General features: G+C 44.5%; 1 protein-coding gene across 1 annotated transcript in view; it reads right to left on the bottom strand.

The window, feature by feature from the left end:
* Positions 1-14,721, bottom strand: part of LOC147900715 (brefeldin A-inhibited guanine nucleotide-exchange protein 2-like) — a 47,602-nt gene that overhangs the window by 17,387 nt on the left and 15,494 nt on the right. Inside the window, exons 7-9 of the mRNA XM_087375926.1 lie at positions 10,027-10,535; positions 9,581-9,902; positions 8,840-9,188 (exon numbers count right to left, since the gene is read on the bottom strand). Coding sequence (XP_087232052.1) covers positions 8,840-9,188; positions 9,581-9,902; positions 10,027-10,535 — 1,180 coding nt within the window. The remainder of the gene's footprint in view (positions 1-8,839; positions 9,189-9,580; positions 9,903-10,026; positions 10,536-14,721) is intronic.

Raw genomic sequence — 14,721 nt, 5'->3', positions numbered from 1 at the left:
GCTCCACTTCTCATGAACTCCAATCAGGGCTCTGATTCCATGTCACAAATCACCAAACAGATGGTATCCACCACAAAAGACTAATAGATGGGCCCAAGAATTCACACAGAAGTGTTTAACTATGAATGCGAAAACTCCTTTACTTGTGTATACTCAACATGCATGTGTGCAGACCAATAAATAGACAATGCTCCAAGAGAGATATAGAACCAACATAACATATATTCCTGTCCACAAAAGGGCACAATACAAAAGAGTTGAGTCCCACCAAACCGTGGTCCTCTATGCTTACCAAAAGTTGTCCTACTACTTCTAGATCCTTGAGCCAGCGTGCTCCTTGTCGACCTTCTGTGGACGTAGTCACCGTGCCTTGATCCATGCACCTTGCTGCCCTAACTCAGCCCTCAGCCCTCCTTTATCCTCAGTTCCTCAGCCCTCCTCTATCCTCCTGGATGTAGGCCCAAAGGATGCTCCAGTCTGCTGCTTTCTTTCTGCTCTAGTGGATGCTAAATGAGCCCCTTCGGCTCCTGTTGTATAGGGGCAGGTAGCCCCCCAGCCAACCAACCTGCCGACCCAGCACCCTGCCCCAGCCGACTGGCCCTGGTCTGTGTACCGACCTGTTTGGCCCTCTTTTTAAGGCCCTTGCAGGCCCCACCTGGCCATATGGCAGTCTGCCACTGGGCCAGGCAGTCCTGCCCTAGACCCTGACCTGTTCCAGCCCTAAATCTTTACCAGAACCTGCCCCAAACCATGTGCAATCATTCTCTACTTCTCTGCCTTTGTTCCAGGCCCTGCTGCTGCCCTGATATGTCCTCAACAGCCCCAGATTCTTTGCTGCAGCCATCCATACTGATCCAGACAGGAACGCCTTCAGATCCGGGTCTGTTCCAAGCTCTAGAACAGGCCGCACACATGATTTAGTTCCTCCTGGACATGCCACAAGGCATCGCAGCACTCTCTGGAAGTGATCCATGTGCTCACCTCCTTGCAGCCAAGTACTCCTCTAAATCTTCTGCCCACATGGCAGCCCATGAGCTGCCCATGTAGCCACCCCATGTCTTTGTGTTTTGCTGTGAGCTTGCTGCCCACATGGCAGTCAGAGTGCTGCCCATGTGGCAGCCTCATCACTCCTTGGTTCACCCCCGCAATGCTCTCCTCATATGGGGGCTTACAGATGGGAAGGTGACCATACCATTTCCAACACACTCCCCCCTGTAGGTGCGAAGTGAAGAGAGAGAGTGAGAGTGCAGGTACAGGACGAGTCGAAGAAGGAGTCACGTCAAACTTAGATTGATGGATAAAGTCCCTAAACACAAGTACAAAGTACTTGTATCTAGGCCTAGGACTAAGTGTCCTAGGTGTCACATAGGACTAAGTGTCCTATGTGGCATAGAAGGCACTAACACTATAAGTGCCTACACTTATGACTACAAGGCACACACCATGGCCTATAGGGCATCACTAGAACCACCAAAAGATGGCCTACAAACCCCCCTCCATGGGATGGGCTGAAGTACTCTGGAAACGTCTCAGAATACCTGGTAGTTTCTGGTCATGGTGGCACATGTTCATCCAAAAGGATATAGCCACCTATGAATGTACAAGGAATGTCAGATCATGTAACAAAGGGAACCAAGTGTAAAGCTTGTCGAAAGACTTCGAACTTGGGACGAGGAAGTGCCTTTGTAAACATATCTGCGATGTTGTCCTCTGTGGGAAGATAGGACAACTCTATGTCTCCTGCTGACAGCCGCTCCCGAACATGATGATAGTGAACTTCAATATGCTTGGTATGCGCATGAAACATTGGGTTACGCGCAATGGCCAAAGCACTCTCGCTGTCAGTGTGGACAATAGTGGAGGATGTCTGGCAAATACCAAGATCTGTAAGTAACTGTCGAAGCCAAACACACTCTACTGTAGCAGTGAAGGCTGCCCTGTACTCAGCCTCACAACTAGACGTGGCAACTGTCGGTTGCTTCTTGCTGAGCCAAGAAATACATGAATTGCCAAGCAAAAAACAATTGCCAGTATGTGACACTCTGGTGTCGGAACATCCTGCCCAGTCACTATCCGTGTAAGCATGCATGGTGAGTGAACCCTGATCACCATAGAAGAGGGCTAAATCCAGAGTGCCTCTGAGATATCTGAAGACTCTCTTCACTGCCTGCCAATGCTGTGAACTGGGCATGTGCATGAATCTGCTGAGCTGAGATACTGCATACTACTGCAAGTCAGGTCTGGTGTGACATAAATAAATAAGGCATCCAACAGCTTGCTGATAAAGAGTGATATCACATGGTGGGCTCCCATCATGAGCTGAGAATTTGAAGCCAGGGTCCAACAGCTTGCTGATAAAGAGTGATATCACATGGTGGGCTCCCATCATGAGCTGGAGTAGAGATTGGCTTGCAATCCTCAAACTGAAAACGATCAAGGAGCTGTCCAATATACTTGGACTGAGACATCATGATACCCCCCTCAACATGAGCAAACTGAATGCCCAAATAATAATGGAGCTGTCCCATGTCTGACATGTCAAAAATCTGCTGCAAATCAGCCTTGAAAGCTGCAATTTGCTGAGTATCTGGGCCCGTGAGAAGCATATCATCCACATATAAAATCAGCACTAAAAATCAGATCCACTCCCACGGAAATAAAGAGTGGGTTCTGTAGGACTATTCTGAAAACCAAGGGATAGTAAGTGTGCATGAATTTTGGCATACCATGCCCTGGGTGCCTGCTTTAAACCATAGAGGGCTTTTCTAAGCCGGCATACCTTATTTTCAGAATTAACAACCTCAAAGCCAGGAGGTTGTGTGACATAGACTTCTTGTTGCAGATCCCCATGAAGAAAGGTAGTCTTGATGTCAAGTTGGTGCACTTGCCAATGATGATGGGCTGCAATGGCAATGACACATCGAATGGTAGTAATCCTCGATGTGGGAGCAAATGTCTCCTCAAAGTCAATGCCTTGTTGTTGGGCATACCCTTTTGCAACAAGACGGGCTTTGTATCGATCTATGCTGCCATCAGATTTCCTTTTTAATTTGTAGACCCACCGCGTTCCAATGGCATGCTTGCCAGGTGGGAGATCTACTAAGTCCCAAGTGTCATTTTTGGCAATAGATTGTAACTCAGCTTTCATTGCATCCATCCACTCTTTGCTGTCAAAAGAATCTTTATGGCACAAAGGCTCTTCATTGCAGGCTGTAGCAAGGAGTGCAAACTCAAGAAAGTGACCATGCTGTCTATTCCCTGATCTTGTCCGGGCAGCAAAAGGCTGATCTTGTTTGCTGTCCCTCAATGTATCCAGAAGCCATCTGGGAACTTGCCTTTGCTGTCTATTAACAGCTCTTTCTTCAATGACCGCATCATGAGTAATGGGATCATTTTGTGCCGGAAGAGAAACCTGCAAATCAGCATGAGGTTGAGGCTGATTATTGCTTTGTGAAGGGCCTGCAGGAGGCGCATGTTGCTGCTCAAAATCCTCTTCTAATGATGGTAGAGGTAACCAAGATTCAAAGGCATCAAACATGTCAATATCTGGCTTTGCTTTGCAGTCCACAAGAGGAGAAGCTGAATGTTCAGCAAAGATCACATCTCTACTGACAATAATCTTCCCAGTATTTGGTTGATATAACCGATACCCTCTGCTCTCCTGGCTGTAACCAATGAATATGCATTTGATTGCCTTGTCATCAAGCTTATGTCTCAGCTGAGATGGTATATGAACATATGCAAGAGACCCAAAAACTTTCATGTGTGAAAGCGAAGGCTTCCTGCCTTTCCATGCTTCATAAGGTGTAATAGTTTTTAATGCCCGTGTAGGTGATCTATTCAGCACATAGTTGGCACACATTACTGCATCAAGCCAAAATTTATTGGGCAAAGACTTGGCCTTAAGCATTCATCTAGCCATCTCCATAGTGGACCTGTTTTTCCTTTCAGAAACAGGATTCTGTTGAGGAGTGTAAGGAGTAGTGCATGAGTGAATAATTCCCCGTGAGGATAGAAATGCATCAAACTCCTTTGACATATACTCACCCCCCCTATCTGTGTTGAGGGTGACAAGCTTGCATCCTGATTCATTCTCAACCATATTCAGCCATCTCTGAAAGCATAAGAAAACTTCAGATTTGGCCTTTAAAGGATATACCCAGCAATACCTTGTGAAATCATCAATGAGAGTCATGAAATACTTGTATCCTCCAATGGCATTTGTCCTCATTGGGCCACAGACATCGCTGTGTACTAGCTGCAATTTCCTTTGTGAGAGTTTTGGATCGATGCATCTTACCCAAAAGACAACCCTCACACACATGTTTAGAAACTGTGTGAGTCTGAGGTACATCATTTGCCATCTGCTGTGAATGTAGCTTTGCAAGAGCTCTATAATTGAGATGGCCCATTCTCTCATGCCAAAGATGAGTTTCAGCAAGCTGTGAATCTGAAATAGCTAATGCTTCAATAGAAAGTGCAGCTGAATGATGATCAAGGTGATAAAGCCCTTTTTGCAAGGTGCCAGTGAGAACTATGGCATTGTCATCACGAAGATCATATACTAGGCATCTGTAGCCATCAAAAATTACTCTGAAACCTGAAGTAGCAATTGCTGAAATTGAAATCAAGTTGACTTCAATTCCAGGCACAAAAAGAACATTTGTCAGAGTGACAGGATGGCTGGAAATGGATGTGAGCTGCACATCTCCAACTCCTTTTACAGCATATGAAGCATTATTGGCACATGTAACAGTCCCCCCTCGAGGTGCATCAGCTAAAGAATGAAACAACTGTCTGCAAGATGTGACATGCTTGGAAGCACCACTATCAAAGTACCAGGACTGAGCATCATTAGAAGTAAAAAGTGCATCAGCTTTGGAGGGATCAAATGAGCAATGGACAGCCCATGCCCAATCATCCTGAAGAGCATGTGCATGTGAAGCATCTGCTGGCTCATGGGATTCAATGGCATGTGAGACATTAACTGTCAGTCCTGCTTTCTTTTTCTCCGAAGCAATGCGCTTCCTGCATTCTGAAATGTCATGTCCAGGCTTGCGACAATAGTTGCATCTTTTCTTCTTTCCTTTATCTGCTGTATTTTTAGATGCATGGGAAGAATAACAGCTGCTATGTGTAGAGGAATTGCAGCTGCTATGTGCAGATTTTGGCTTGTTCATAGGCTTGGAAGCGTTGCCTCTTCCTGTTTGCTGTGAAGCAAATGCATGATCAGGAATAATGGCTTGTCTGTTAGCTCTACTTTGCTCTTCATGCAAAAGCAAAGTAACAAGCTGATCAAAAGAATAGTGGTCTGGATTACCCATGGCCACTAATCGAAGGGTTGTAGCAAACCCTTGATATGTATCTCGTAGTCCATTCAATGTAGTACTGACAAGCTGTGAATTTGGCACCACCTCAGCTGTTCCATGAGGTCCTTGACCTTTGTCAAATATGCATCCATTGACTCACCTTCATTCATATTCACTTCCTGTAATTGCCTTCTCAAATATGCAACACGAGCTTCATTGCGAATCTGATATAGAGAAGCTTTATCCCAAGCATCCTTTGCTGTCCTGCAGGACCGGATGTGTGGAATAATGATTCTCTTGCATGATAAAGCAATGCATGAATGTGCATTTGCATCTCTTGCATCCCATCTTGACTGTTCTTGAGTTGGAAGAGCAGCAACAGGAGTGCTAGAGGAAGAGGCATCAGGAGGAGTACCACCTGCAGAAGGTGCAGCAGTAGAACCAACCACTGTCACATTGGCTGGCCTCAGATCAGCCCCAGAAACAATATTCCACAAATGCTTTGCAACAAGAATATGTTTCATGAGAGAAGACCACATCGGATAGTTGGTGCCATCCAACTTATCATCTTCACGAAGAACTCCAAATAAATCTTGATTGTTCCCAGCCATAGCAACTGTGATAACCTGTAAAAGACCTGAAAACCCAAAAGCCTCAAGGCTATCACTGCAAAAAAGCTGGCTGTCCCAAAAAATGTGACCCAATCTATGCAAATCTGACTCAATGTCCTGCAAATGTAACTGAATGTCCTGCAATCTGATGCAAAAACAGCAAATTTGGCAAAACCCAAATTTATTTAGGGCAAATAGGCCAAAAAGAGGGCAAATGTGGGAAAGCCCCAAATTTTGCTGGAATCTCGCAAATGTGACCCAATGTCCTGCAAATCTGACTCAATATCCTACAAAAGACTCAATGTCCTGCAATCAAGCTGTACAAACAGCTCAAGTACAACGTACAGCTGTACTGTCAGCTTAAGTACTGTTGTACGGCTGTACGGACGTACAGTGTACTACTAAAGGTACGACCCTGTACGATGGCTGTACGGTGTACCACTGAAGGTACGAGTACGACGAATGTACGGCGCAAAGTACAAAGCAGAGTACGGGTACGGCAGATGTACTGAGCAGAGTACGGGTACGGCGAATGTACGGCGCGAGTGCAGTTGACGACTCACTGAAGGTACGGCGAAGTGTACTACGATGCACGACTGCAGTACGGCGTACGGCGACCCTCGATACGCAGGTACAAACTGAATGTACGTACGACTCTGAAGGTACGACGGAGCAGATAGCGTTGAAAGGCCTCGAACCAGATCTGGGAATGTACGCAAAAACTGTACGGAAGGTACGGACTGTACGACGCCTACTTGTCGACCAGCAGGGCAGAAAAATCTCCAATGAGCAATGGAGGCTCGAGGCTGAGGAGAGCTGGAGGGCTAGAGCAAAACCTGATCTGATACCACTGTAGGTGCGAAGTGAAGAGAGAGAGTGAGAGTACAGGTACAGGACGAGTCGAAGAAGGAGTCACGTCAAACTTAGATTGATGGATAAAGTCCCTAAACACAAGTACAAAGTACTTGTATCTAGGCCTAGGACTAAGTGTCCTAGGTGTCACATAGGACTAAGTGTCCTATGTGGCATAGAAGGCACTAACACTATAAGTGCCTACACTTATGCCTACAAGGCACACACCATGGCCTATAGGGCATCACTAGAACCACCAAAAGATGGCCTACACCCCCCACACCCCATCCCCTTCTTGCCTTTCCTCTCTCCCCCTTCCAGTCTTCTGTCCCCCTTTCTCTAATCTGCCCCTACCCCCTTTTCTACATTGGTCATCTGAGAAGGAGGTGGCCATCGACCTCATTCCATATAGAGAGGAGTCCTCTCAGTGGCGCTTGCAAGCCACTGAGACAAGTGTAATGGGAACTTGGTGAGTGGTTTTGGCCATCTTGGATTGCGCTTTCAAACCAAACAGCAGTGGTGCCCTTCTCCTACACCAACTGCATTGGCAAACGGTTAGGCACAAACGTGCTCGACAAACTCCTACCTACCTAGATTGTAAATCCTCCAATTTCCCAAACTAATGTATATTTAGATAAATCCAGGAACATGCCCAAACTCATTCTGTGAAAACACGACACATAGTGCAGTTTCAATCTCATGATAGTCACACACAAGGTTGAAAATCATTATCTCCATCACGCATGGCAGGGACTAGATACTATGGCATCCCTACCGAAATCATCAGTGCTCAACAGTGGATGTAGACCATAGTATAAACATATGCTATCACACATACATAGCCACACACCCACACATACTTGAGCCTCCATTTATACAAAGGTCTTCACTCTGAGTTTCTGTCAACACTCTAGAGGTGATCAGCCCTGACTAATGCTCACACTAAAGGAGAAGACTAATCAAACAGTAGTCCACATTCACATCATTCAAGCTACAACTGCTTGTGAAGACTATACGATTTCAGTTTAGTCTCTCCCAAACGAGCATTTCTAACCAAAAAATGATTAGAGAATCTAGCTGATAGGGCAATGCACCACTTCAGACAGAAAGAATATATGTCAATATCAGCAAGAGCAATATGGAAGAAAACTTCACAAGGTGAAATTTCTATGTCTGGTACTACCACGGGAGCTTAGATCTAGATGAATCCAAGAACATGCTGAAACTGATCCTCTGAAAACACAAACACATAGTGCAGTTTCAATCTCATGACAGTCATTTGCAAGGTTGAAAACCATAATCTCCATCACACATAGCAAGGACTAGCTACTACAACATTCCCACCAATGTCATCAGCACCCAACAATTGGCGTAGAGTGTAGTATAAACATCTCTGCTCTCACACATACATATCCACACGCCTACATATACTTGAGCATCCATTTATACAAAGCTCTTCGTACTGAGTTTTTGTCAGCACACCGAGGTGAGAGACTCAGCCGTGACAAAAGCTAGCACTAAAGGAGAAGGCTAATCAAAAAATAGTCCACATTCTCTTCATTCAAGCTACAACTGCTTGTGAAGACCATACGATTTCATTTTAGTCTCTCCCACATGAGCATACAAGGCAAACATACAAGACGTCACAATGACCATACCCTAGGTTTTTACTTACTAAACAAAACCTTCTCTATTAAGTGAAGTAACGTCAAGGAATAGTTCCACTGACATATGTATCCAAACTCACAAGGGCAGCTATTATAATGGCCCAGGCCAATGTCAATCACTAATGTCCCCAATTTAAAAGAACCTCACAAGGGCAGCTATTAAAATGGTTCAGACCATGTCAATCATTAATGAATAAAATTAACACAGCAGACAGAAGAAGAGAGTTCAGACTTGCATATAAAACTACTCCAAAGATAATCATGAACAAAGTGTCAGAAGAGAGTTCGACCTGGGCTCACGTTTTTCATGGTTCTATGATCTTAAACACATCACTACCATGCACTTGAAACAAAGAGAATATTTTAACATGAAGTACAATTTTTTTAAAATTTTACTCACCCACAAGAAGTGGAAACCAGAAATAAAGATGGTCATCTTTGTCTGTGAAAGTAGGAGAGTCTGACTTCACAGGCTTCTCTTTATCTTTCTCCTTATTTCTTGCAGCAGCTCCAAGTTCCCCTTCTGCTAGTTTCAATGCACAAAAGCGCAAAAAGGCAATTGCATTCAAACTAACATCCTGATTGAACCTGCTATTTGTGAATGCAATGAGGCAATTTACACAATCAGTGAATGTAGTGGTCTCTGTTTCAGTTATGTAGGGGAAGTATTCCCGAACAATTTTCTCGATTGTCTCAAAAGCCAATAGAACAATGCTTTTGTGATCATCTGTTGCAGCTGTAGTGAAGACCTGGCAAAAAAAAGAGCTCATTTCTAAGCCAAGGAAGAAAATTTTGAGCTAGTACTGAAGTCCTTAATAAGCTCAGCTAATACTTATTCACAAGGTGACAAAGGCAACCTCATAGAAGCCAGTGTGAAACAACCATGCTTCAGATAAGTTGAGTGTAAAACAATTCTCCCTCCATACTGAAAGGGGAGGGGGGGAGGGTAAGCCGCACATTACAGTGCCACCCCAAAAAATAAAAAAGACCAAAATGTACAAGAAGATACTAGTATTCTTTAAAAGCCACAATAATTGTAGCTGTAAGACTCCTGGAAATATTTTCCCCATTACTTTCAATATAAAGCTCAAATGCATGCTTGGAACCACTGCACAGAAATTTACTTTGGTAGAAAACATACCATGAACATGATTTTCCAGCCTGATTTCACATTGTTCACTCTAGCTAAAACCATCTGAGAAACACAACGGATGATAAGTTCTCTGATCTCCACAGCACTGCTTTTCCGCATAACAATCACAAAAGGCTTCATGAACTCATTTTGGAAATTATAATTTGCAAGCTCTTCCCGTTCTAGAAACTTCATGGCCAGCTGCCTCAGTGAATCCATTGCAAATATAGCAATAGAAAGATTGTCAGAGCATCCAACATTGATAAAAAAATCAGAGAGCACATTCCAAATTCGAGACCAGACCAATCTGATCCTGTTCATATTAAAATGCCTGCACAAGTGATAAGAATCCGTCAAATACCGATCTGAAAAGGCCTTATGAGACTTAGACAAGAATATACATTTGGGAAACAAACTCAGAGAAGAACAAAACTTCAAATGGATGTATGTCATACGCAATCTCCACTATCTTTGTGAGACTGAACACACGTGGATCAGTTGGTGATCGGAGCTCCTCCATTGAAACTTTACACAATGCCTTCACAAAATCAACAATAGCTTCACTATTCAATCTTTGACTTCGGGTGAATATGCGATTCGTTTCAAAACTTCCAATTTGCTCTAACATGTTCAAGTTTGACACTAGATTGTTCATCTGTTCTGTTGTCACAACCCCAGCAGCATGGCCCCCAACCCCAGCACTGTCATATGAACCTCTCCGAGCAGCAGCAGCAGCATATTGCAAACGGCCAGGCCCTTTTCTTCGAAGAACAGGAAGGACAGGAGATTTTAATGCATGCCTAGATTTCTCTGAGTCATTTTGGGGTGCTGCAAAGAAGGTTGCATCAGGAGGAGCCCCCTCACCAAGAAGATGAAGGTGTTCAAAGCGTGATACACACGTCAAAATGTGTTCCCAAGCTTCCTGCAAATAATTACCATCTTCATCTGCAATTGAAATAATAGCCTGCAGACCCACCAAACAGATGAAGCACAAATATTGTCAGGTAATGGATAGTCACATAATCCTGATCTTAAAAGGACACTAAAATGAAATTCTATATTTGCCTAGCACAATGATTGCCACGAGACTTTGTTGGGACTTTATCCTACGCTCAAGCAAACCACCGTAAATCGAGTAGAGACATTTCTCTATGCTGAACATAGCATTTTAGACGACTTCACAGTGATACAATGCTTTCTACCCCCCAAAATCCCAAAACACTGAACATAACATTTTAGAGGACTTAACAGTGATACAACGCTTTCTAGCCCCCCCGCGCGCGTCCAAAAAGGACCATCGAATGAAAAAAAATATTCAATCCAAGAGCAAGGCCAAACCTAGCAGTCTGAGCAGATAACAATTACAAGGTTTGACCTTGAACAGTGGACCTGTATTGCCAAACTAAACCAGCAAACAGAAATAAGATCTAAGCCCTTCCCTTTAAATGATACCTTCTAATTAAAGCACAACTAAACCAGGTACTAAAAAGAAAAAAGGCTTACGCTCTTACCTCTATTTGAAGTCGACCAAGAACAATGATGATGCTCCCCCTTCAACCCAAAACCACTTCCAAGCAGCTGATGCTCTTCTCTCGGTGGGTGAGAATCGCCTAACTATAGTAAGCTGTCTCAATGTCAGGGGATAACAAGTGGTGTTCGTCTCTTAGTGCGAGAGAATCACACGTAATGAGATGATTACACGAGAGTAACTCTCGATGATGAGGATCAAGTGGATAAAACAAGGCCCATGTCACACAACTGACAATGTGTACTGCCCTTCTCTACGAGAATAGAGGATCAACCAAGCAATGAAGTTTGAACCAAGGTATACCAAGTGCAGTAAGATAGTTCTCCATAAAGAAGCATATACAATCAATGTATCTTCACAAGTCCTCAAAGTAAGACGCTTGTGGATATCAAAAAGCGCAAAGCAGGCTCAAATGGTGAAACCGGTATCTAGCAAGCTAAAGGGCAGTAATCAAGGCTTCACCCTTGCACTTTGCTTCACTGGCAATTCCACTGTCCCAGGCAATTCCTGGCTTCAATAGGCATCCAATTCCAAGCACGAACTAGCACCCAATTGCCCGGGCAAGGCTAAGGTATTCCAAAGTGTTTGTGACCACTGAAAGTTGATAAGCATTCCACAAGGCATCCAGCTTGCAATAGAGAGTTTGGCAGTCCCAAAATCCAATGTCAGCCTCTCAGGTACAATGCAACAACACAAGTTCCAAAATGAATAAGTGACCTCAAGGCTAGATGAAATTCACAACATTGACTCTTTGGCACCAATCTAGGCACACCCCCTGTGTCTAGATGTCTATTCACAGCCCAATTTAGCTGTAGGTAAAAAGAGCATCCTCAAAATGCGAGCTAGAGAGAGAAAATCGTGCATACAATCACATGCATCAAATGGACTGCCACGTGGCAAATTATTTTGCCCCCTTGATGGTCACACTTGTGTCTAGCCTTCGGCCTAACTTTTGGGCCCTCTTATTCCTTGCCATGGCCTAGCACTTGGGCCTAGTGAATGCACCTAGAATTGGACCCTATTTTTAACATTAGGTCCTAGGGATTTTTGGGAGTTTTGCACCTCCTCTACGCTAGTCCCCCAAAGCCAAGGTATCCACGGCTTAATTGCATACAAAAATCACGTCCATGTGACAAATGGCATGTTGGAAAAGTCACCTCCCTATCTGTAAGCCTCCATAGGAGGAGAGCATGGTGAGGTGTTACCTAGGGCGGATGTGGCTGCCACATGGGCAGCACCGTGGCTGCCATGTGGGCAGCATACAAGCAAGAAAAAGAACGAACATGGGGCTGCCACATGGGCTCCCATGTGGGCAGCAGCACAATCAAGGAACTCACCTGGCTGTGTAGAGACATCTGGCCAAAGAGTTAAGGCAGCAGAAACCCATGGGGACCTGCAGGAAGATGCTGCGATGACACGGACTCTGTGGCTGGTGCAGGACTGTACGGAAACAGTGCGGACCTGCAGCGATGCTTTCCAGGGGCTGGAGGTGGCCTAGAACAGCAGGGCTATGAAGGCGCCTATTTGGAGATGCACATGGACCAGATCTAGGACTGGAACATGCCCTGGAGATAGGCAGAGAGGCTGCTGGTGTAGGGGCAGCAGATCTGGGCCAGGAAAGGCCTCACAAAGAGGCAATTTAGCCTGGGCCAGTGACAGGCTGGTAAATGGGCAGCCAACCAGTCGGCTGAGAGAGACTGCCAATCAGCCAGTAGGGGCTGTCCAAGCTCGGCTGTAATCCCCTACTGGGTCGGCCTATTTTGGGGGCCCTCCGGGCCTATAAAAGTGGAGCCTTCAGGGCTCATTTCTCATCCCCAACAGCAGGAGTTGAGGAGCAGATTGCAGCAGCACAGAAGCAGGTTTTGGGCCTACCTCTAGAAGGACCAAGAGGAGCTAAGTATTGTAGACATAACTCAGGGAGGGGCTGCAACCTTGGCTATCTTCCAGGGCAGCGAGGTGCAGGGATCAAAGCACGGTGACTAAAGTCTACAGAAGCTCTACGAGGAGCACACAGGCTTAGGGATCTAGAAGTGCCACAGAGGTAGTAGGACAACACCTTTTGGTAAGGACAGAGGACCACGATTTGGTGGGACACTGGAATCCTTTTGTATTGTTTTATTTGGATGGAAATATATTTTGCTGGTTCTAAATCTCTGTTGGAGCATTGTCTGTTTACTGGCTGCATATATGTATGTTGTATACACAAAGCAAAGAAGTTTTGGATTAAGTAGTTTACAACATCTGTGTGAATTCTTGGGCACTCTATCAGTCTTCCACCACGGGTACCCCTTTGTTATGATTTCTAACATGGCAATACTAGGAAGAAATACTCGATGGTTCTGTGTGAATTCTCGAGCACTCTATCAGTCTGCTGCTACAGGTAGCCCTTTGTTGTGATTTCTAACATGGTGAGACTAGGAGGAAATACTCGATGGAGAGGTAAGTATGAAGTTATAGCAACTCCAAACAAATGGAATATCTTCCCAAGGGCTTGTGATGATGTCGTATGCTGAAATCTGATGAAACTTCAGACTATAGAGGTCAATTACAGATTTTTGGCGAAGTTCGTCAATAAGAAAAATATTTTTCCAACAAAAATTTTCCTATCAATATCTTCTCCCTTACTTTGATTTTGATCCTACCTTTGCTGATATTCCCTCCTAGTTCTTTGATGTGCCCCTCTAAGATCTTCCAAGTCTTTACCCTTGGATGAAAAAAGGTCATTTGCAAGTTCTTCTACATTTGCAGGTTTTCTTTCCTCTTCTGCTTCATATAGCCTTCTGCCACGGTCCTATTTGTGTAGGTTGTCACCCTTGCTTCAGGTTTGCAAGTCACATTGCCATTGCAGGTCTTTGTCAACGCCGCTACAGCTTTGCTTTTGTCCACAGCCCTATGCACCGACCTTCAAGTCGTCTTGCCCCTATCATTTTTTTGCAGGTCATCTATCAACGCTTGCCCTGATCTACATTGCAGGTCTTCACCAACCCTGCTGAAGTCAATTTATCATTATTGAAAACATTGTGTTGCTTTGCCGTTTTTCTATGTTGACCTTCTACTCAAGCTCTTGTGAGTTAGGCATTGTCCATGGGTTGCGTCTTTGTGTAGGTTGTCACCCTTGCTTCAGGCACTAGTGTTTTGCAAGTCACGTTGCCATTGCAGGTCTTTGTCAATGCCACTACAGTTTTGCTTTTGTCCACAGCCCTATGCACCGACCTTCGTCTTGCCTCTATCATTTTTATGCAGTTGCAGAGAAAGAGATCCTACATGAAGACAAACTTAAATGATCGGTAGAAGAAGAAACTGAAGACGAAACGATATACCTGTACAGGTCAAAGCAGTGAAAAGAAGAAAGATGAAATCAACCTCACCAACATTTTTAGTCGCATCATCAACAAGACCTACAAGGAGTAGAAACGACACCTCTGTTGCAGAGAAGAAACAAGCGGTTAGAAGACAAAGACCAGAGGTGATGAAGTGTTTGTAACGATAGTCTTCCTCAACATCATTTGAATTGATTTATAGAGTTCCCAAGAAGAGCCTAAGCCAGTGACCACAACTTGCAAATTACAGGTGAAAGGAAGAGAATGTGCATCAAGGAAGAAGCGGTCTAAAGAGGTTTGCA

Source organism: Dipteris shenzhenensis, chromosome 6 (assembly GCF_047967505.1).
Source record: "Dipteris shenzhenensis isolate YYH24624 ecotype China chromosome 6, Dip_SZ_1.0, whole genome shotgun sequence".
Taxonomy (NCBI): domain Eukaryota; kingdom Viridiplantae; phylum Streptophyta; class Polypodiopsida; order Gleicheniales; family Dipteridaceae; genus Dipteris; species Dipteris shenzhenensis.
The sequence above is the reverse complement of the archived record's forward strand: the minus strand, read 5'-3'. Positions and strand labels throughout refer to the sequence as shown.